General features: G+C 38.9%; 1 protein-coding gene across 6 annotated transcripts in view; it reads right to left on the bottom strand.

The window, feature by feature from the left end:
• The window catches only part of HIVEP2 (HIVEP zinc finger 2), a 182,471-nt gene that overhangs the window by 5,552 nt on the left and 153,796 nt on the right, over window positions 1-23,123 (bottom strand). For all 6 annotated transcript variants that reach the window (XM_076002916.1, XM_076002917.1, XM_012745364.3 and 3 more), the window contains 7 exons: window positions 22,778-22,872; window positions 15,982-16,026; window positions 9,688-15,261; window positions 8,546-8,700; window positions 4,991-5,166; window positions 1,737-1,838; window positions 23-918 (listed from right to left, as the gene is read on the bottom strand). In XM_076002916.1, coding sequence (XP_075859031.1) covers window positions 23-918; window positions 1,737-1,838; window positions 4,991-5,166; window positions 8,546-8,700; window positions 9,688-14,874 — 6,516 coding nt within the window. In that variant the 5' untranslated portion in view covers window positions 14,875-15,261; window positions 15,982-16,026; window positions 22,778-22,872. The remainder of the gene's footprint in view (window positions 1-22; window positions 919-1,736; window positions 1,839-4,990; window positions 5,167-8,545; window positions 8,701-9,687; window positions 15,262-15,981; window positions 16,027-22,777; window positions 22,873-23,123) is intronic.

The raw sequence follows: 23,123 nt of genomic DNA, 5'->3' as shown, positions 1-23,123 counted from the left end.
AGAGAAAGCAAATAATACTTACAGGAGGCCCCAGTACTATTGGCTCTGCTTGCAAATACTGCCCCATGGACAATGGTGGGTTATGGTATAAAGCCCTTCTGGGAGATGGTGCTCTTATGGTGGTCATGTATCTCCTCTCTCTTCGGGGAGAGAGGTCTCTTCTTGCTGTGATGTCTTTCCCTGGAGACACTGGCCTCCTTGGGGACAAATGCCTTCTTGGTGAAACATCTCTTTGGGACATCTCTCTTCTCAGTGCAGCTTCCTTTCTTGGTGAAAGATGTCTCATGGGTGACAGATCTCTCCGAGGTGATATATGTCTTCTGGGAGATAAATCTCCTTTGGGTATCAGATACCTCTTTGGTGAATTATCTCGACAGGGTGAAGAATCGTATCCTGGGGAGGAGTGGCGGCTGGAGGGCGAGAAGTCCCTCGGAGAGGAGCTGGGCTCTGAAGGCAGCATGCACTCCTCATCCATACAGCTAGGTATGTCCAACCTGTCTTTGTCTGGTTCCGAGTCTGTACTTTTGCTCTGGAATAGCCTCTGGTATTCTGTCATCTGGGAATCTTCACACGAGTCACTGGGTGTCATAAGCTGAGTAACCTGAATACTTGGCAATGTAACCAAATAGCTGATCAATGAAGAATGTCCCAGGGAACCATCTGAAGGAACCCCATGGGGTACGGCACCAACATTGACAGGCAAGGAGGAGAATCTAGGAGGCTGAGGACTGGTGCTTCTTGATCTTGTTTTTGGTGTTAGCTCTCCCTGGTCATCAAAGTCATCATCATCGTCATCATCATCATCATTGTCATCTCCATCCTCACCATCTGATTCCTCCGCATCTGAGAACTGGTGATCAGTTGAAATGCTGGACATGCTATGCTTCTCAGCTGCTTTGTGCAAATCTTCCATATTTTCTGAAACAATTGAATAAAGTTCATGGAGATCAAGATCCAAATGTCAAGGTTAGGAGCTTATTTGGGCCTCATCTCTCTTTCTAAAAGCTTTCCTCAACCTTCCAGCCCCCAGAGACAGGTACACCTCTGAACTCCTATAACTCTCACAAGGCACTACCTGTGTGACCCTGCATTGGTTCCAATCTTTTTATGTACCTATTTGGTTTCATTCCCAACCTACAATAAGGATGCCAGAGTAAGACTTTATATCACCCCAGACATCACCCCACTCATATGGATAATACTAATGATAATACTAATACTAATGATAATACTAATGATAATACCATAGGGAAAAAGAAAAGCAACCACCTATATCTATAGGTTTAGGTATAAACTGTAAGTGTAAGTGGTATATCTCAGGAGGTCTGGCCAACCCCTTGGGGTTCTCAACTGAGGTTAATGATGGATTTTGTTCTACTAAGTTTCCTCTTAATAGGAATAATAACACATTCAAATGCTTTTCAGATTTTTCCAAAAGCTTCATAAAATTTAAATCACTATCACAAAGCAAGTACAATTATATTCCCTTCCTGGCTCTAGATAGAAATATTTTCACAGTAAGGCTTTTTATTCCCCAGAGTCAAAAGTGAAATGCATTTATTTCTTCTCAGTAGGTTTCAAGCAATCCAATGTGTCAGATTTATTTTCTATATTTAGTATTTAATAAAATGAAATGTGATCAGTTTTTAAAAATATCTAAACTTATTTTACCACCTCGGCCACACAGAGCTCCAGTGTGCATAGTGAAAAGGTCAGTCAACTAGATTGTGATATACCTGCTTCCTCAGTTTCTGTGTCATCAACTGATGTCATTGAGACTCCCAATTCCAGGCATTTTTTCATGTGTGCTTTAGATTTCATATGCTTTGTTAGATTTCCTAGAAAACAAAGCCAAAAAGAGAGAGAGTGTGAGAGAAATTAATTGGTTACCAAAATGTGATGATTGCTCTAAAATTCCATGTGAAATGAAGTCATCTCATTACATTCATGGCATAACATAGATTTGTTTATACCCACTACCCCTTGCTTCAACCTTAAGAAGAACAATCTGGTTTCTGAAGATATTAATCCCTGAGAGCTCCGGCCCCATCTCAGGTTTGCTTTACTGTGAAAGTCCAGGGTCACATCTTTCCAAGAGTAGGCTCCAAGCAAGACAGGTGATCCCAGGCTTTCCTGCCTGAGACAGAATCTCATATCTGCCCAAATGGGCCAGCCACAAGCTGATCTGAAACAATGGTTCTCAACACAACCATTGAACCCCAGGCCTGCTGGCATTGATTAGATATATTAATAGATTAACCTCCAAGGACCTCACTGGTCAGAAGAAAAAAATATACAAAGCTAGGGTGAGGGCCAACCTTGTCAGGGCATTCAAAGATCCATACAAATACTTAGCTAACTACCTATAGGGAGCATATTCCCAGTATTTAGCATCTATGTGTCTGACATATTTTAGCACACTTTATGATAGCAGTTTCTAAAATTCTGGAGCAGCAATCTTCCCTTTTTTATCTATCTTGTGACTCCTATTATTCTAACAAAAAAGAAAAGTTATATGTCAAATGTTATAATGATGATGATGATATATAATTATATGTATATATACATATATGTGTATGCATATGTGTAGATTTATATAATTGCTGTATGGAATGTGAGAAATTTTGACAACATTGATCCAATCGCCCTTGACTCAAAATCTATAGAAGAAAAAAAATACATATATACATACAAAATTCTATGCCATATAATTTATCAAAAGGGATTCAGGAATTAATTCACCTGTAAGGAGCCTTTACATCCACTTCAATGAAAATAGTCATAATATTATCCATGCCCTTTGATAATGCTTTAGCAATGTACCAACAAATGCTTTAAGAAAAGGCTCCCTGAAATCTTGGTAGAAACTCAGCCTTTCTGAAATAGTTTGTTCCTGTTGTAGGGGAGTTTAGCTTACTATTAATGTAATAGATAGACCACAATTCTAAAAAGGGACACTGCTGTTTATTATTTTACTTACATTGCTTTATTATTTTCTTACTGCTTACATACATGTGAATTTTACATGCTATTTTGATAATTCCAAACAGAAAAATTTCCAGGCCCCCATTACTCCTAATTATCAAAAAATTATTTCTATAATTTTTTAAGGAGCTTAAAAATTTTGTAGACTTATCAAGAATTCTTAAATCTGTAAACTAATTACATTTATCCATAAATTAATGGAAATCATTTGCTTCTGCCAGGGTACAAGTACACTGTATATGTGTATAGGTGTGGACACTAAGTGTGTCAAGATAATTTATTCAGGTTTTAAAATGTTTTTCTTCTCCTATATTTTTCCCTCCACCCATCCCAAGGATAGTCAGGTTTTGGGGTCCCATCTTCAGAATAGGTTTGTAGCTAGAAATAGGGATCTAAAACAATTCCACCCTGGCTTTGCGTGGCTGAAGGCATGAGCTTCTGAAGTAATGTATTAAGGCTGAAGGGATTGGTCCTTCGAGGATGCTTGATTTGTGTTCAGACGATGATATAAGTTTGGACAACAGGCATTTCAGGCTGAGGTGAAAACTGCCAGGGTTTCCCAGGATGTTTGTTCATTTTAAGATTCTGAGACATTTGCACATTCCCAAAGGGTGACAAGAAAACTCTAGTAATGACCAAAAATAAATTATTTCCTGCTAAAATTCCAGGATGATGGTTCAGAGCCTGACTCAATTTAATTTTGTAAAATATCTAGAAATGTGTCATTTCTTCAGTTTTCCACATAATTATACCAGCAGCAAACTCATATGCCAAGTGAAGATATACATCATTTGTAATAACTAGTGAATTTGCAGTATGTCTCAAAATCATAGATTTATTTTCTCATCTACTAGGAAATCTCTCAGTAAAGTTCTATATAAAAGGCTTAATTGTGCTAAGAGGGCTGGCATTTAAAGGACCTTATGTTTATTTCTTTTGAAATGCAAATTAACACACTTGATTTCTTTTTTAACTTCAAATGAGGCATACTTGTACTACAGATAGCTTTTTAATGAAGAAGAAACACATATGTTGAGAGGCTACACAGTTTTGCTTTTGGAACCAATATAAGAATTTAGGATTTTGGGCTATAAAAGAAAACAGGTATACATTCCTCTACCAAAGATTATTTCATTTGGTATTTATTTTTCTTGATGGGATTAGAGCAGATTAATTAGCATGCAAATTTTAAGTTAAAACATTGGAAATGATGTGAAGTTGGCAAGGAAGTGAGTAGTATCCATTAGATCTAATGTAAAACACATTTCTACAAAAGTCAAACAACCTGTAATTCACAGCCATTTGTATTCTGAGAACACCAGGCTTATGAACATTTTCATGATTTTATAAAAAGACAGAAATATAACTGAAGCAACTTTCTGAAATAAAATATTTTTATATGAATCTACCTGTTAAAAACAGATTTTTTTCCCATTTCAAAGCAAGTGCTAGTTTCATGAGATTAACAATTGTGGCCCGAGAGTAAGAAATTGTCTCTGTGCTGATAAATACGGGACATAAGCTATCAAATTTCTATGCATAATTAATGTGACTGTGGATGGAGGGGCCCACTTGGGAATCTGGGGATCTCTACATTATTTATAATCTTGAAACTGACCATGGTACATGTTTCCTTCCTAGCTGCTTCTTGCTTTTCTAATACCACTGCATGTGCAATATTTCAACTCTGGTGCAAAAGCTATCTAGACCACATAACATTTCCAACATGAAATAATAGCTAGTCAGGCAATTTTCTTGGCCACTTCCTTTGGAGACAACTGGCCCGACCCTAAGTCTCTAGCTCTTAATTAAGTCATAAGAGGAGTGTCACAGTCTCACTTAACCTTTGATCACTTACATTAGGGAGAAAAATACATTTCACGGAGTCATATTTTCACAAACAAAATCATCTTATTGTTGACGAAGGTTTTATGAAACAGTATTCAGAATCCTAAGTAGCCTTAAGAAAAGTATGTTTGTTCCCCCCCAAAAATCAGGCTTGTACCTTTCGTTTTGAAGGCGAAGTTACACAACTTGCATACGTAAGGCCGAACATCAGTATGGGTTCGGATGTGTTTCTTGAGCATGCTTGGCTTCTTGCAGCGAATCCCACACTCTTCACAAATGTACTTTCCACGTCCACGTCCTCTGACATATACATAATCTTCATTTGATTTATACCTGTTTAAAAGGGGGGGACGTCAAGTGTGTTTTCAAATATTCTTATAGCATGTTATATATCAAACCAAAAGCTAATTATTTGCATGGCAAATTTTTATGAGGGTCTTTTACAAACAATTATTCAATTTTACTTCCCTGAAGACTGTGAAATGTATGCAGTAAATGGCTGAAAGAACTAGATAATAGATTTAGCACTGTAAACAAAATATAATTCTACACAGAATTCAAAATGGAATTGGCTTTACTATTAAGTGTAAATGTATAGACTTAGGGAGTAGATGTTCAAATGGGCTTCAGATGAGTTGCAGACCTTTCGAATGGATTCTAGTATGGCCTCCAGTCAAGGGACATCCTAAAATCATACCAACATGTTCATCATGTATTATCTTAGATGTGCATTACATCATCCAAGATGTGCATGTACAACACACACAACCCTCTAAAAGAAATGTAACTGATAATAGAATTCTTCATTGCAAGTTCCTGGTCTATTTTTACAGTCCTGGCATGAGAGAGAGTGCCTCAGAAATTTCTAGTTTACACAGGCTGAGCTCGGCTCACCAACTGTTATCTACAGATTTGATCTGTTCTTTCCAAAGACCATGAATCTGTACACTAACGTGGAGTCTAAATTTCAACTGGCTTCTTGAAGGTACTGTTATATAACGAAAACTAGAGATTCTATTTTTAATCGAATTTGCATTTGTTTCCAGAAGGATTTCACAGAGATGTTTGAAAGGATATCTGAGGTCATCTAGTTTAATCAAATCAAATTAGATGAACAAAGTCTTCGTTATTTCCTTTGATAATCAAGGGAAGAAACCTACCCAGTGCTCAACCATTCCATTTTGTTTAGAATGCAATAAAACATGATTTATCATAGAGTACAGTAGCATTCTACTGAATAATTCAATAAACATCATTATCTTTTAAATTGCAGGTAAGCTAGAATTATGGGTCTAATGTCACTCTTGGAAATATATTTCTTTTAGGCACTTCTTTTTATAACTTCCAAAGGTAAACAGACATGCAAAATGCCCTAATTCACTGGGGATTTACTTAAAGGTATTAGATTTACAGTTTTTTTATATTATAAGAGCATTGCAAACCTCCCTATTTTGTTCTAGCCAATCAACCAACAAACAAAAATAAAAGCAAATTTAACTTTAATCGTCTATCCATGGAAGGAATTTTTAAAGAGAAAGTACATCCACATATTTAAATACCAACTCTACTATGGATTTTATTTAATCTTAACAATATCTACTTTTTGGTCACTACCACTCCAGGAAGAGTAAAGTAGAGTCAAACTTGAATAATTAATTTTGCGTGCCTTTGGCTTCTTTCAATTTTTTCTCTTTTACAAGGAATTTCAACTTCAACTTGTTCTTCATAATTATTTTGAACTTTATCTTTTATCTCATTGTCTTTTGCAATAAATCAGAAGAGAACTTAAACATGCAAACAGGAAACTTAAACATTTCTATTTTACTATTCTCTTACTCTACATAAAATTGCTTAAAGGATATAGAATAAAACTAATAATTTTATAGAAAGCGAATTTTCTTCAGGGAAAGATACTTCAAACTTACTATAGCCCATCATCATAGTGATAGGAAATGCATTTTATCATCAAATAATATAATTTTATTTTTAACATCATAGCTTAAACTTGCTTCTAGAATGAAAATACAATAAAATTCTGTATAAAATATAACTATATATTAGAAAAATCTGTATAAACAAGATATTTACCATACAACAGTTCTGCAGAGCCATGAATCTACCTGATAGGAGAATTAATAGATTTTGAAAAAAATAATTTGAAGATATGTCAAAATTATTAAACCAATCAATTAAATAATATAAGGAACACATACACTTAAAAAAATTGGTCAGTTATTTTTTTAAGTTATCACTTTGCAATTGCCAAAATAAGAGGTGGTAACACATTGTTTAGAAAGAATACCTGGTCACCACCAGGCAGAAATGGGGCCACAGATTAAGAAAGGACTGCGACCTAGCCCACAACATGGGGCAATGAAGGGAGGAGGAAATGAAATAGGTGCACTGTCCTTTTAGATCATCAAAACACAGCAACAAAATGTTCACATATGCTCTTTCACTTGTGTCCTTCTTTAGTAGAGATGGGCTCCCCAAAGCATTCAGTAACTGTGAAAGTCTTGCTAATCCATGGGTGCTAGCACATGACTATGGAGAAGACTGCTGAGTGTCAGCGGGTTGATTCACTCACACGGACCTCTCTGTCTCTGAGGAATGATAAAAATCTATATTTCTCTCATTTGTGTTAAAAGAGTTTCAACACTCTATACAACTGTGGTTTTAGTGATACAAATACCAGACATCCAAAGGGGTCAAAACCTAAGGGAGAACCAGCTAGAATAATCCCTCTCCAAACTGGTAACACTATGTGAGAAACTAACATTTCATCTCACTAATTTTCAACATTTGATAGTCAAACAAATAATATTATTTTGTTCTCCAAATGTAATTGAAATAAATTCATGCTCATGAAAATGTGGAAATTACAGATCTGCTATAGAGGGAAGGCTAATCACATCATAATCCCCAAAATGTGGTTAGTGTGTTTTAAAATTTTTAAATTTTAAAAACATAACTCTGGGTTTTTTTTTACAAATGTGACTGGATTGAAGATACATTTCTATCAAAATCTAAAACTAGACATTACACATATATGTAATTTCTCTTAACCATACACATAACAAAGTCACTGAACCTTATTACTTGAGTTTCTATATTCAGAACTTAACATTTAAAAAGAAATTCCTAAATACAGACCACAGGAGACTGGATGACATGACAATTAAATGCAATGTGGTGCCCTGATATGGATCTTGGAATAGAAAAAGGATGTTGACAGAACTGGCAAAATCCGATTAAAGTCTACAGTTTAGATAACATTAAAAGCAAACAAACAAATTAACTCTTTCCTAGAATTATATGCAAGTATGCATGATTTCATTTGTATAAGCATAGGCTAAAAAAATAGGTCCATTAATAACACAAATGTCCATAAATATCAAAGAATGAATGAACTTAGATGACATCAAGAGCCTACGAATTTAGTAGGTTCTATAATAAATTAGAGGTGTGAAAATGTAAGGCAGAGGCTTGGAATCATACATATCATGGACATTTTCATTAAAAGCAAGTCTCAAAAAACAAGGGCTGAATGCATTATTGTCTATTACCAGCCAGACTTCAGAAATGTAAATAGAAAAGAAATTCACTTTAAGCTCCCAACCAGAGTAGACACTATTTTTTCCATGGAGACACTTTGGACAATTTATTCTGACCTATAATTGAACATTTTACATTTGCACTTATGTTTCCTTACCCTCCTTCAAAGATTTTAATTCGGATTGGCTCAGTTTGTTTGGATCCAATATCTTTATCTCCATGAATGTCTCCTTTCCCTCTTTCCTTTAAGATATTTCCCACTAGTTTCCTTTCTAGCTTGCTGCCAAATAAAAAGGATGCATCAGGTTTCATCTGTAGGACAAGAAGAGAGAATCATTTTGCATGCTTTCTCTAAGACACAGTAGAGCTCCTACATTCCTTTTTTCCATAATCTCTGAAAATGAGCCTAAATTCCATCCTAACAGGCCAGGGGCTGGTTACATAAAAAAAATAACACTAGGGATAAAATCGGAGAATGACAGTATCCACTGAATAAATTTAGTATTTTGTTTAAAAAAAATATATATATATATATATATATACACACACTCAGCACTTAACTCTGTACAACACTAATAAGGACTTAAAAGACATATTCTATGTTTTGAAGTAGCAATGAAAACAATCTATATTAATTAAGGAAGTAGTCTCAAAAATTATCGAAGAAAACATGGTAACAAGCACAAGTGAACAAATATTTTTAAATCCTCCATTTGCTTCATTGTTAATTTGGAAAAAATTCCAGTGTCTCTTACTAATATTTTTTATAATTTTGCATGTAAGGCATTGATTATTCACGTAGGAACAATAACTCAGAAAAATAAAAAATAAGTTTTAAAAGAGATCTATAATAAGTTTTGGTAAAAAGGGTTTGCAAAGTACAGTTCTATCACCCTTCTGGCCTCCCTCCTGATCTTCCCTTTCAGCATCTACTCCCTGTTCTATGGCCCCATTTCATAATTCTCTGAATTCCTCACATTCAAAGACAAGTAGATCTGCTAGGCCACTTGCACAGGTCGGAACAGAGAAGAACCCATGGGGATCAGTCAGAGTGGCAGCATTTCATGGCACCTGGGTGAAGGAGACACTTCCAGTCATTGAGACCTTTCCTGGGACCCTCACAACTAAGTGCAGTGAATGGCTTCTCTCTGCCCTGGGTAAGGCCAATGTTGCTGAGACTACCCCAACTCTGACCTTAATTTTTTCCTTGCATTTTTTGGACCTTATATCCCTCACTAGGTAGTCTGCTCAGCAATCAAATCCACAATAGAGAGTGCTTTCTAGAACAAGAGTTGTTACCTGAGTGAACTGTTTCCAAGCACTAGATGATGTAAGCTTGCCAGTTCCAGGCCTGTGCATAGCAGCCAGGGTATAAATTTCTGCGGTGATTTTTTGCTTGGACCTCAGAAGAGCCAGAGTGGTCTTGGTGTTCAATCCGGATGGGTTGGGGTTACAGGAACTAATGCACCATGAAGCATAAACCGAGGATTTGAAGGTGGCCTGTTGCACATAATTGGGTTTTGTATAATTCAAGAAGCACCAACTCACAGTAGTTGTTGTCCGCAGACTGGGGAACTGAAGAATCTGCTGGATATCTGCCATGTCCGTGAAAAGAAGAGTTGAGTTTGCCACGTTCCCACTCGGGCTCGAGGCCACATGCACCAGCATGCCGACAGGCAGCTTCCGGCCCTTCCCTTCCTCTTCCGGCTGACTGTCTCCCGTTGGCAACGACGAACTCTGTGGGCTCAAGCTCATGTCCGATGCTGTCTCGTCGATATCCAATTCATCCGAGGACTCTCTGCTTTCAGAAAGGCCACTGGACTTCTGCCCCGCGGCGGGTGCCCTGGAACCAGAAAGCATCTCCCTGCCGGGCGGGAAGGGCTCCCTCGAGGGCGCGCTAGCAGAAGGATGGTCTTGAGATGAGGAGGGCGACAGAGAAGAGAAGGAAGATGACCCCGACTGCAAGCCATCCTTTGGCTCAGAAGCACAGCCTTGTCGAACCAGCTGGGGTTTCGCAGGGCGGGAGAGATCCTTTTTGATGTCTGAATTGGTCAGCTCCACAGCACTAAGCTCCTCCACAATCTGCCCATACATCTTTTCTTCTTTGACCCTCTTCTGCTGCTTGGTTTCCATGAAGAGTTCCAAGCTGCTGGCTGGGGAAAGCATCCGCTTGCTACCTCCAAGGGTGGCGGCGCTGTCGGAGGTGGAAGGTAAACATAAGGGGATGGAAGATTCTAAACCAAGGGGCAAGGTCTGAGGTACTTTCCAAATCGGGTATTTTTCCAAGCCTGCATGCTGCCCCAGCACCTGGGCAATGTTAAATCCTATGCCCTGCATGGCTGCGTTGGTTACCAGAGTTCTTTGGGTCATATTCTCGTCGACCTTGCATATGACAATTGCAGGGCTGTTCTGCCCGAGTATCTGAGAAATGCTTGTGTACATGACACTTCCATAGGACGGTACGTGCGTCTGGATCCGAACAGGAACCACCGTTCCCGGTAAGGACTGCAAAGGCCCAGCGTTTGCCGAGCCAAAATCTTCTTGAAGAACCTGCTCGGAGGGAGTTTCAGTTGACTTACTACTCGGGTCTGATGGAAACTTTGGAAGAAGGTTCTTTGAGTGTAGCCCTGATGTTCCTGAATAACACGGGTAAGTCTGCTCTTTTGTGTGTGCGTAATCAGCAGATTTCTTTCCAGTGTGCTCTGCCACGTGCTCTAAGGGGTAGCTAGAATGAATTTCTGCCGGGAAAGAAGGCTTGCCATAGCTCTTCTGAGGGTGCTGGGCAAAGGGATGTGGGAAATGGGCCTGCCACCAGGGAGGCTGCTGAGCTGGTAAATGAACCATACAGACTGTAGGATACTGAAACTGAAACAAGGCATTCTGGATCGGAGAAAATGGAATCGTTTCTTGATGTGGAAATAAATGTGGCTGTTCAGGTAAGTGTTTGCTTGTCATATAGGATGTTGGTTGCATCAAGGAATTTCTCAGAGATTCCTGACTGTCCATGTGCATGATCTGCTGTTGGGCCAGGTGGAGTGGCCCCGAGCTCAGAGGGGCACAAGGCCCCACCACCTGCTTCCCTGGGTCCTCTGCCTGAAGAGCGGGCAGCACAGTGGGCGGGCCGTGGTGCCACCCGGACCTGAGGCCGGCATGCAGGTGCTCCAGCTGCTCTTGCTTGACACTCTGATCCACGCCAGCCTCACCCTGGGCAATTTCTGGGGAGCCACTGAAGGAAGCCTGCCGTACCAGAAAGCATTTCTTCCTCTCCCGGGACGGTGACAATGTTGAGGCCACCGCTCCCGCCACGGGAGCATGGGACAGATTCCCATAATCGAATGATTTGCTCCGAATTTCTGGGACTTCTGTGGGGTGAGGGCAAGGCATCTGCTCTGATGAGCAGCGCCGCATCTCTTTTTGGTGGTGATGGCCCGGGACAGACAGTGAGTATGAACCAGCAGGGACGGTCAAAAACTCCGAATGCTTCCCAAACTCATCCGGCTTAGGAGGTGCGGTAAGCTTACTGGTTTCTTCTCTTTCAAAAGACATTGAGAAACTGGAGCTGTGTGACAAGTTGCTTTCTTGGCTGGGGCTGCGAGAGAGGCCTGTGCCCGTGGATTCAAAGCTGGACTCCCCCGAGGAGTGCTCCATATCTGCAAGTCGCAGACGCTTCTTTTTGGGCGGCAACTTCTCAGCGGGGAGCTGGGAAAGAGTCTCGCTTCTCTGGGGCCACTGAAATTCCTCCACAGGCTTCTCCGGCTCTTTAGTCTGGGCTTCTTTCTCCTTCTCAGGTTTATCAGGCTCCTCGGTCACTCGAATCTCGGGAACCTGAATGTTGTGCTGGCGAACCAACCTGGGCTGTGCGTGGCAGGACTGCTGCTGCCCCTGCTGCGCCGGGGACGGTCTGCCCCCACTTTCTGCACCATCCCCGGGGGGAGCCCACTCCGGGCTCACTGGGGCTTCTGAAATCTCACTGTCACAGGTCTCTGAAGGGGAAGGGGCTTTATCCTGTGTGCAAGCCACGAGCTCGGCTGACTCAGACCTTTCAAATGAATTGGGTCGGCTCAGCGAGTTTGTGTGCTGAATCACAGAAATCACATTTCCAGGAGGTTTCCTGCCTGCTAGGTCTGACATCTTGTCTGAATCAGCGGCCGAAGGGGACTCCTCTGACCCAAGAGATGGACTTCCAGACAGCAGCTGGGGTCGACACGGGTCAAAGCGTTCAGAGTGACCGTGGGAAGGGTTATCGTGTCCAGCCATGGCAAATCCACTCCTTACTCCTTCCTGCATCTGCAGCTTGGGGTCATAGTCTGAAGTCATTATGCCCATGGGCGTGCTTACGGCGCTGCTGCAGATCATGGGTGTGTCCTCTTCATCTCCCACACTCTTCTCTTTCCGGCGTTTTCTGTTCTCGCACGTAGTTCCAAACATGCTTGGCACTCCCTGCAATGGCACCACGGGATCCATAAAATATTCTCCACCATGTCTTAAAGAACTTAAGCTGGCAATGTCCCTGTAGCTTTGCTTTGGCGTTTCAGAGTCTTCCCACTTCTTATAGGGTTTCCGACAGACATCATAGTCGTACCCAACCCTATCCCCAGGAGTCAATTTCTTTTCCTTCAAGGAAGAACTGCTGATACCTTTGGCCATCCTGCCGTGGTGCTCGACCTCCACATGCCCCTCCTGTACCGAAGGCAGCTCAAAAGCTGCTTGTCTTCTCAACATGCGCTGAGGGGGTATGCCCACCGTCCCTGGGTAGAACACATCGTCGGAGCCGCTCATCCTTTCATCGAATGAGTGACTTCCTCTCAAAGAAGGAGGAAGACTTAAATTAGTTGCTGAAGAAGTTGGCATGGAGTTGCTTCTAATAAGGGGTGAAGAGTCTACAGGAGCTTCTAAGAGAATGGGGCTGCTGCCTTGGAAATTTGCAGGATAAAGTTTTCCTTCATTCCTGATAGAGGATGGAATAATCTGGGGTTGTCTGGACTCACTGTTGAATTTAGTGGACTTGAGCATGTTTGTCTGACTGAGGTCCACCTCTCCTTTGCTTGGGATCAGCTGGGAAACGGGATCTTCAAACATCTTGACATCTAACCTGGTGTTTACATGAGGTAACGATTCCACCATGCCCTTCCTGCCCATGGCAGCACGCTCCTGGCTCGTGGTTGTAACACTGAGTGCATTTCTCGGACTAAGCCGGCAGTATTTTCCGAAGATGATTTCTTCATAAGACTTTGCATTTGTGTTGGGAGGGCTTATTTGCTGCTCTGCACTTTCTGAGCGAGAAAAGTAACCAGAATCAGTGCTTCCTTTACTGTGCGGGCTCAGAAGGTTGAGAGATGGCTCAGAATCTTGTCCCTTTTTCTCTGACAGTCTTAGTGCAAGTTTCTGTTTGACCGTGTGAGAGTCATCAGCCTTAGTATTTAGAGACGGATTTGGTAGCATATCAGAGCCGATATACTGAGAGCTTTCGTTGGGCAGAGGAATTCCACTTTTGGGGATAATCAAAATGGGCACCTTCATTGGACCTCCCAACGATTCTTCCAATGACCCATGATAGCCACCTCGGCTGGCAATATCCAAGGGGATGGGTGGGCCAGGACTCATTTTGTCAGAAGCCTCAGCAAATAAAGAACTCTCCTCATCTGTGTCTGTACTCTGTTCACCATCTGAATGTATTTCTGCTTCTACATCAATAAAACCAGCCTCTAGGTCCAATTTAGATACAGCTGACTCTGTGAAAGGTACTAATCCTGCCTTAATTGCATGGGCATGTGACTTCCTGTGCTTGTACAAATTGCTCTTTGTCTTGAAAGAGAAACCACAAGGTATACATGGATATGGCCGCTCCCCGGTATGGGACCTGATGTGTTTTTTCAGTACGCTGGGTTTGGCACACGCCCTGCTGCAGTAAGGGCAAATGTACTTGCCGGGCTTTTTGGGTTTGTGCTCTTTCTTGTGAGCATCTTCTGCCTGCTCGATACTTTTCTGCGAGTATTGGCTGTAAGCAGGGTTCAGACTTGAAATCTTTTTTCTAGGATAACCACCACCGTGGCCATGGATAGGGAAAGGAAATAAGTCCTCAGAGGCAACAGATGGCAAAGGGCCAGGGAAAAGCCACGGAGGGCCTTCGAGGCTCTGATGTGGCTTGCTGCTGTGCAGGACCCCCTGTGGCAATGAGTGCTGAGGGAAAGAGAGAGAATGTTGGCATGAATAAGGACTCGGACGGTGCGGTGGATATTGCTTCTCGGCGACTTGCTGCACCACTTCGCCGGGGGAGGCCAGTTTCCCAGAACCGAACAGTTGTGCTGACACTGGGTTTGCCAGTTGCTCAGGATCTAGTTGTGGTTGCCGCTGTCCTTCTTGACTGCCAAAAGTGCTCATCTTAATAACAGCCGATTGCTCCTGTCTCCATCTACCTGATGCTTTATCAGTTTCTCCAGACCTTGAGGTAGCTTTTTGTCCTAGAGCTGTGTCCCCAGTGTCCATTTTGTTACACAAGGTCTTAAGTGCTAGTTCGTGTGAAAGCCGTGCAGACTCATGGAGTGTCTCCAAAGCTGTGCTTTTTAAAGCTTGCCTGATTCCATGCTCCAGCGGGCCTGCACACTTGCTGACGGCTCCTTCCCTTTGGAACCTTCCACGCCCACACCGTAGTCAGTGGGCATTAGATGGTAATGTCCTTGGACCAGGGCTATAACACAGTTCTCTCCATTGTAGAAATGTCCATCCAAAAGCTAAGTGCAAATCTATAAAGATTTCTTATGGCATTTGAAAATTTTCAACTAGGATGAAATTGGGATGATGGATAGTTTAGAAGAAATTTTGCCCATCAACTAGAGCAAAGTTCAATTGCCAGTTTCACTAAGATAAAATGACCTGAAGGAAAAGAAAAATACACAGAGATTGTCATAACAGCTATCATATGAAAAATCAAAATCAATCCTAAATAACCAGCATGAAATTAGATAAACTGTAAATGTCTTTTACTCTAAGGAATTATTTTTATGGCAGCTAGGTTAATTCCAAGAAGATATTAATTTCAAGCTTAGCATTCAGTTGTAAATGTAAATCTCTCTCCCATGTTTGCACTTTGGTTACTCTTTTAATACTCATTAATTCTAGTTAGAAAAGTATTTGAAGGAAAACCCTTGATAGATAGTACTTATAAAATCATAAGATTTTTTAAAAGCTTTCATTGAAAAAATTTAGAGCTATTCATAACTAAGTTTATGACCAGCATGCTGAAGTATATTACCTATCTCTACATGGAGATATATTGTATAGCTTTATATAAAATATATGATATATGATAAATATAATATGATATATATTTAAATAAGTTATGAATGTAATATAGTATAAATATATAGGAGACATTTTTAATATAATATATAATAAATCATATATTAACATAAAATATAAACATATTTTACAGCTTAAAATCAGTGATCATTGGAGCTAGATCAAAGCTAAAAGAATCAAGGGTTGTCACAGAACTTTGAAAAAGGTAAAACACCTAAACAAAACAATGATAAAATCTTCATAATATGAAAAACAAAGCATATTTTTAGGACAGTTTAAAAATGAAATGATTACCTGAATGATTTAGAGTTCTCATGGGCATGATTGTCCTGACGCCTCCTAGGTACAAAATAAATGCAGTCAGAAAAAATTGTTCCATTAAACAATAGTATCACTATATACAAATTCTATTTTCCAGTTCATTATGTATAGGGTTCACAATGCTATGTGTCCTAAAACAACAGTAAGGAAATGCTTCAGAATACACTACACTAAAACAGTAGATCTTATACTGGCACTATGGCCAAAAATAACTCCTAAAAAATATTATCAAAGATGTCACAGTAATTTTTTTTTTTTTTTTTTTTTTTGAGACAGAGTCTTGCTTTGTTGCCCAGGCTAGACTGAGTGCCGTGGCGTCAGCCTAGCTCACAGCAACCTCAAACTCCTGGGCTCAAGCGATCCTCCTGCCTCAGTCTCCAGAGTAGCTGGGACTACAGGTATGTGCCACCATGCCCGGCTAATTTTTTCTATATATATTAGTTGGCCAATTAATTTCTTTCTTTCTTTTTTTTTTTTTGAGACAGAGTCTCGCTTTGTTGTCCAGGCTAGAGTGAGTGCCGTGGCGTCAGCCTAGCTCACAGCAACCTCAAACTCCCGGGCTCGAGTGATCCTTCTGCCTCAGCCTCCCGAGTAGCTGGGATTACAGGCATGCGCCACCATGCCCGGCTAATTTTTTATATATATATCAGTTGGCCAATTAATTTCTTTCTATTTATAGTAGAGACGGGGTCTCGCTCTTGCTCAGGCTGGTTTTGAACTCCTGACCTTGAGCAATCCGCCCGCCTCGGCCTCCCAAGAGCTAGGATTACAGGCGTGAGCCACAGCGCCCGGCCTATTTCTTTCTATTTATAGTAGAGACGGGGTCTCGCTCTTGTCACGCTGGTTTCGAACTCCTGACCTCAAGCAATCTGCCCGCCTCGGCCTCCCAGAATGCTAGGATTACAGGCGTGAGCCACCGAGCCCAGCCCACAGTAATATTTTTTAAGATATAAGATTATATCAAAATATCTTATTTTTTGACACAATCAGCCTAGTTCTAATTCCCTTGATATTAAAAAGTTGAGAATAGTGGGATTTTTTATTGCACTGATAAGTCCAAACATTAAAAAATAAATAAATTTTCATCACAGCAAATTGTATCAATTATGATGAAAGCTGAGATGTTTCCTTGATAGGCAATGTGGCTGTGTTTATCAAAATAAGAAAACTCATACACTTCCACCCTGAAATTTCATTGAAATATCCTTATAGATGCACCTGAACAAGTGCACAATAATATGTGTACAAGGAACTGCTTACATAAATTACAGCTCAACCATAAAACTGAACCATTTAAAAAAAATGAAGTGCCGCTGTAAGTACCAGGGAATAGTAACATTAAATGCAAGAAAAGCTTATTGCACCCTAGTATGAATATATATACTGTAATCCTATTTGTGTAAAAGAGAAACAGGTAATAACCAGAAAATGCCTGTGTGGATGCCAAGCAGCTTTTAACAGTAGTTAAATCTTAGTAGTAGAACCAGGGGGTCAGATGAAGGGGAGGGAAGGGATTTTTACTTGTCACCTTATGACTTTCTGTAATTTCAATTTTTGTTCATTTTTCTTAACAAAAATACATTTATCTTTTTAAATAAAACACTGGTTAATTAAAAAAGAAAGCTATCATGTATATGAACTGCAGATTTTCAAACTGAAACTTAAGTACTGGTCTTACTTCCATGGCCAACCGACTCCCTAATGCATTACTCAACTGTGATGATGATGACAGGATTTGCACCTTGACAAGGGAAAAGCACATGGGAATTCCCACAGGAACAGTAAGTCTTTTGGGTGAGAAATCAGTAGTCCCCATATATTTGTAGCAAGACCTGTAATCAAAAGTTCTTTCTGCTAATAGCCATGAAGCACAATAGATTTGTAAAGTAGTTGTCAAAAAAGTTCAACAAGGACATTAACTTAGATTTGCTAAAAAGTTTCAGTATTGGACTTAAGTTTTACTCCACAGTAATTTCCTTAAGCGAAAACTGAAGGAGATGTGATGGCCTCATAATATTCCAGTGCAAACTGACATCTATCAATTCCAGCCACCACGTGAAGAAGAATACACAATGTTGAACCTAAATTGGCTGACTTTTGTGTTTAATTAGCTATATATTTAAGGTTCATGTAGACACAACCTCTGTCAGACTTTCAGAGGTGAATAACACCCTCTATAAGGGAAGTATACCATACTTCCAATTCAAGACAGAAACATGTATATGAGTCCTCGATTAAGACTCAGAGCTTGAACTGAATAATTTTTTAGTTACTTTTCAGATTCTATATTTTATCATGGTATTGATCTGTGTATGTGGTTCAATTGCTAATAATAACAATGGCAATAGCTGTCATTTACTATGCATCTACTCTGTGCTAACACATACTGTTACAGAGTTTCACACATGCTACAGGTATTGTTATATCTATTTCACAGTTGAGAGCCATGCTTACAGAGGCTGAATTTCAGAACCAGAATTCAAACCTAAGGCTGGCTGACCTCTGAGCCTAGGAGGACTCACTCCACTCTCCGTTAAGTTTTATCACAACTTAAAATAATACATCTTCAATAATATCTTCCCCTAAATATTTTCATTTAATGTCAATATTTGAAATGCCTGAACTTTTAATGGTTCAAGGAGAATATATATGAGCTTTGTATGTTTGTAGTATGGAAAATGATCCCCAAATGCCATTTCTCAGAAATAAAAACATCCATAATTTAAATAATGTTCAAAATATGTATATTAAAGTATTAAGGAGAACAGCTAACATATGAGAACATGATAAGTTCTCATGACAAATTGTTTTCCTTTGTTCTTTGAAAATCATTACTTTGTTTATTTTATGTCTTTTAGAAAGAGTCTTTCTGTGTTGCCTCGGCTGAACTCAAACTCTTGGGCTCAAGGGATCCTTCCACTTCAGCCTCCCAAGTAGCTCTCAAGCCACTGTGCCCAGCTTGAAAATTATTACTTTAAGGAAAATAAAAACCTCACAAGTGAAAATTGGGTATGTATCATTTCCCTTCCTTTGGTTGATACAGAATATATAATTTTGCTTAAAATATAAACTTCAAATTAAATAAGTACATAAAATTCTATAGCAAACAAAACTGGGATAGTATATTTAATAAAATATTAAATAAAATATAATGTTTTCATTTATACTACCTCATTGCTAACTCAAACATGTTCAAGTTTTATGGTTTACAGTAATAAATTAAAACCATTCTTATTCACTAAGGACATATCACACAATACATGCACAAAATAAAATTCAAAGACAATAATATTTTGCTATGAGAGAATATACTAAAAGATGAAGAAAACTGACTTGCATAAAATTTAAAAGCAGATATCTAATGATCAAAACAAAATTTACCTAGAATATTAAGTTAATTGTTGGGTTTAATTTTTAAGAGAAGGAGGCAAATCAGAAAAAAAATCATACCTACCATTTTATTAAAGAAATAAAAATCATTGTTTTGCTAAGTTTAACATAGGATCATTCTATATTCCAATAGCATTTATTATCTAGAATGCCTTTTTTTTTTAAAAGACACAGTCTTCCTCTGTCACCCAGGCTACCAGGCTGATCTAGAACTTGCAACTTGGCCTTAAGTGATCCTTTCACCTCACAGAAAGGTTTTAAGATTTAGAACACATTAACTCAGTTATGCAAATAGCTTCTGTCAAGAAAATCTCTTTCTTTTAAATTTCTAAGACAAGCCTACATAAGATACCCCGCCATTTTCTCAGGAAACTGGATAACACCCACGCCATGCTTTCTACTCCTAGGTTGCTGAGGAAGTTTCCATCTTTGTGTATGAGGTGTAGGCCCCAGCAGAACAGGGACCCCCTGGTCCACATTCCTCGGAACCACAATGTCTAACTTTTCACTTCAGTGAAAGACTTACTAGGGAATTAGATATCATTCCTATTTCACAGGAACCTTTTACATTAGATTTTAGATATCTTTAAGGAGGCATTATTCTCCCCAATACTATCCTTAGGGAGCCTTGAACTAACTGCTACTCAAAAAATCACTTCCCTTCTTGGAGTTTCTGAGACATATAGACAAAGGCAAGTGGGAGAGAAAAATGAGTGATGGGTCCTTTTGGGAATTTATTGATCATATTCAAGAACTATTAAAAAATGTGGACTTTTTGAATTAATCATTTATCTACAGCTACTTTATCCTGGAAACTGAAAAAATTCTGTAATGGAAATCATGTGCACCATAGACCTATTACTGTGCATGGCATGTCTTTCTCTTTAAAATCAGGCAGGATTTGGGAGGGTTCAAAAGTTTCTTTGCTGCTCTACTCCAATGGAGGAAAAGAAATTATTCACTTTTAAAATAATAAGCCTTCCAAAATTTAATTCAAGGTTTGATAGTGACATTTGGCTTTTTTTGTTTGTTTGTTAGGTAACACTTTACTAAGTGACCTAACTATTCCAAAAATGGCATAAATCCTTGAGCTTTGCTTTATTACTAAAATGTATGAAAATGCTTACAGATGGGAAAACATTTTTATAAGTATATTACAGAAGGAAATCTACATTAAATGGATCATTAAACCTAGAAAAATACTTTCTTTGGACCTCATAATATTATTACAAATTATTAAATGAACCATTGTATATGCCTGCGATTTCAGTTCAATTTTTTCAATATAGATCTACTAAGAGCTATAAAGATCTATAGTAATATGGTTACTTACTGCTAGCAACATTATTTTTCTATGATCATGTAGGGTCAATTCATTTTTTTGGATTTTCTAATAGCATGTTAAAAATAAATTCCAGTTTTCCCAATCAATTGATATATCAAAAAAAAAAATGCAATATGAGAGCAATTCTCATATGAAGACAGCTAGTTACCATTTTATTCACTGAGATTTCCTTTTATAGTAACCAAACCCACGCGCAAAGTCATTCTTGGCACCCATTGCCAACAAAGGAGTGGTATTCCAAATACAGTTTCCCATTCACATTTAAAATTTTCCCTAATGATTTTGGGAGCTATGAAAGGAGTAAGATATTTTACCAGAGAATAAAACTCAAGAGGATATAACTTTGGGGTTTCCTGTGGACGGTGCTACAACCTAAAGGAGTCCTCCAGTCAGTACAGACAGGCATTGTCTCTCGGGCTCACAGCATTTTTCAGAGCAGGGTGGTGTTGAAAATGATAGTACCCTCTGCATGGCTATTTCAGTGGTAACGGGATGAAAGGAACTGAAGCAGAAAAGAAACATGATATTACATGGAAGAGTTGGCATTTTTCCTAAAAGTGTGCCCTCTCCTTTGGCCACTCTTCATAGTCCCACTCAAATAAATTTGGCACCCAGTTAAATAATTTCCTCAGACAGCCCCCAAAAGGAAAAGCACAGAAGCAGCCTGGTGTATAGACCGCCTCCGAGGTCTCTTCAGGATAACAGCTGGGTGGGATTGGCAGGCAGGCAGGCTTGCTCTGCAGAGGAATAAAGGCCCACAGTACCCAGGCTTGTCAATCTGGGATCTTTTGCTTAGAAAAACACTATCTTAGGAAAAAAAAAACAAAACAAAAACTTTACCTCAGGAAATTAATCATTACTTGAGTGGTGGCAAAAGTCAAGTGAGCATTAAATAATAATATCCTATATAGTAATGGTATGAAAAGACCAGTGACAAACACCACTTCTCTACTTTCAATATTTTAGTAATAAAACATTTTTGAAAATTAAAGTGGTTATTTGGTCTTTTGGGGGGGGGATTTGGTGGTAATATACTTGTAAACAAAATATATGTCTTATGATAGTAATTATCATATGACACTTTAGAAGTGACATCCATAAATCTGTTTTTTAAAATGCCATAGATCGATTATAAACTATTCTAAGGCATACATGAGCACCTCAGAGCACCACGGCTGTAACAAGGGTCCCACGGCCCACTCGCTGCTCAGCCGCTGCTCAGAGACGACATGCTCAGAGAGCACCGGATAAGGGAAAAAAAGGATCTACCAAAAAAGCGTGACCAGTGCCAGAGTCCAACTGAATACAGACTTATTTCCACAGGATGATTTTTAAAAGGCACCTTCTTGAGAGCCAAGTTCATTATAAATGCTTCTTTTAGTAAAAATCCCCAACGACCTCAGTTCTCCCTAAAATGAGCAAGTCACCACTATGAGGAAAATACTGTATATTATATAAACTCCTGCCAAGCAATTCAGAGAACTTTTGAAGAAAAGTAAAAAATACTGTGGTGATCACCCTCTAATGTGATGAATTTAAAATCAAGTTTGATATTTAAAACCTAATGGAAGACTGAACTCTATTTTTCCATGTGGGCATCATTGCATATATTTGTAGAGTTTGCATATTTAGTTAAAACATTTATAACTTATTTTGATGACAGTATCTGCTTTTAATATTTTGTCATAAATTTTTAAATAATTTTTTTAAAATTGTGATTTCTCTTTTCTATTGGCATGATTTCTCATTACAGAGCAAAAGTGATTAGGATTTACAAAGTAGAATTTCACATAAAAATAAACTTTGCCAGAAACAAATTCTCTCCAATGAGGCTATTTCAATTAAGGAGGTTATAATTAAAACTAGTGTCTATTATGAAAAACAAAACAAAACCCTCACAACACTTTTTCCTCTAAATGGAAAATAAATTGTTTCATCCCTAATTTGATAACAAAGTCAGTTTACATATGAGGTCATGGTAGTCAAGTTTAATGTAACAACAATAGAATAAAATAATAAATTTTAGTTATTAACCTGTTATCCTCATATCAAAAAACTGCATCACAACTGTCTTTGACTTCCAAGATGCCAATTCTCCCCACAGGAACTCATGCACAACTTCTGGGAATCTAAAAAAAGATGAATAAGGAGATTTAAAAGACGATGACACTTGTAATGAATTTAACAGGCAAGCTCGTTCTTTACCCATAGAACCTGCCTTCCTTTAGGAAAGAAAGTTTGAAACTGGATCTCTCAAGAAATCTTTTTTTTTTTTGGGCAAGAAAGCATTTCCTTTCTTTTAACATAGTTTAAATCTTTTGAATAAATACTTGTACTAAAAGAGTACAATTGCCTGTAACAGCCAAAGTAGAGGCAATGA

This window comes from Microcebus murinus, chromosome 5 (assembly GCF_040939455.1).
Source record: "Microcebus murinus isolate Inina chromosome 5, M.murinus_Inina_mat1.0, whole genome shotgun sequence".
NCBI lineage: Eukaryota > Metazoa > Chordata > Mammalia > Primates > Cheirogaleidae > Microcebus > Microcebus murinus.
This window is presented reverse-complemented; position numbering and strand designations above follow the sequence as displayed.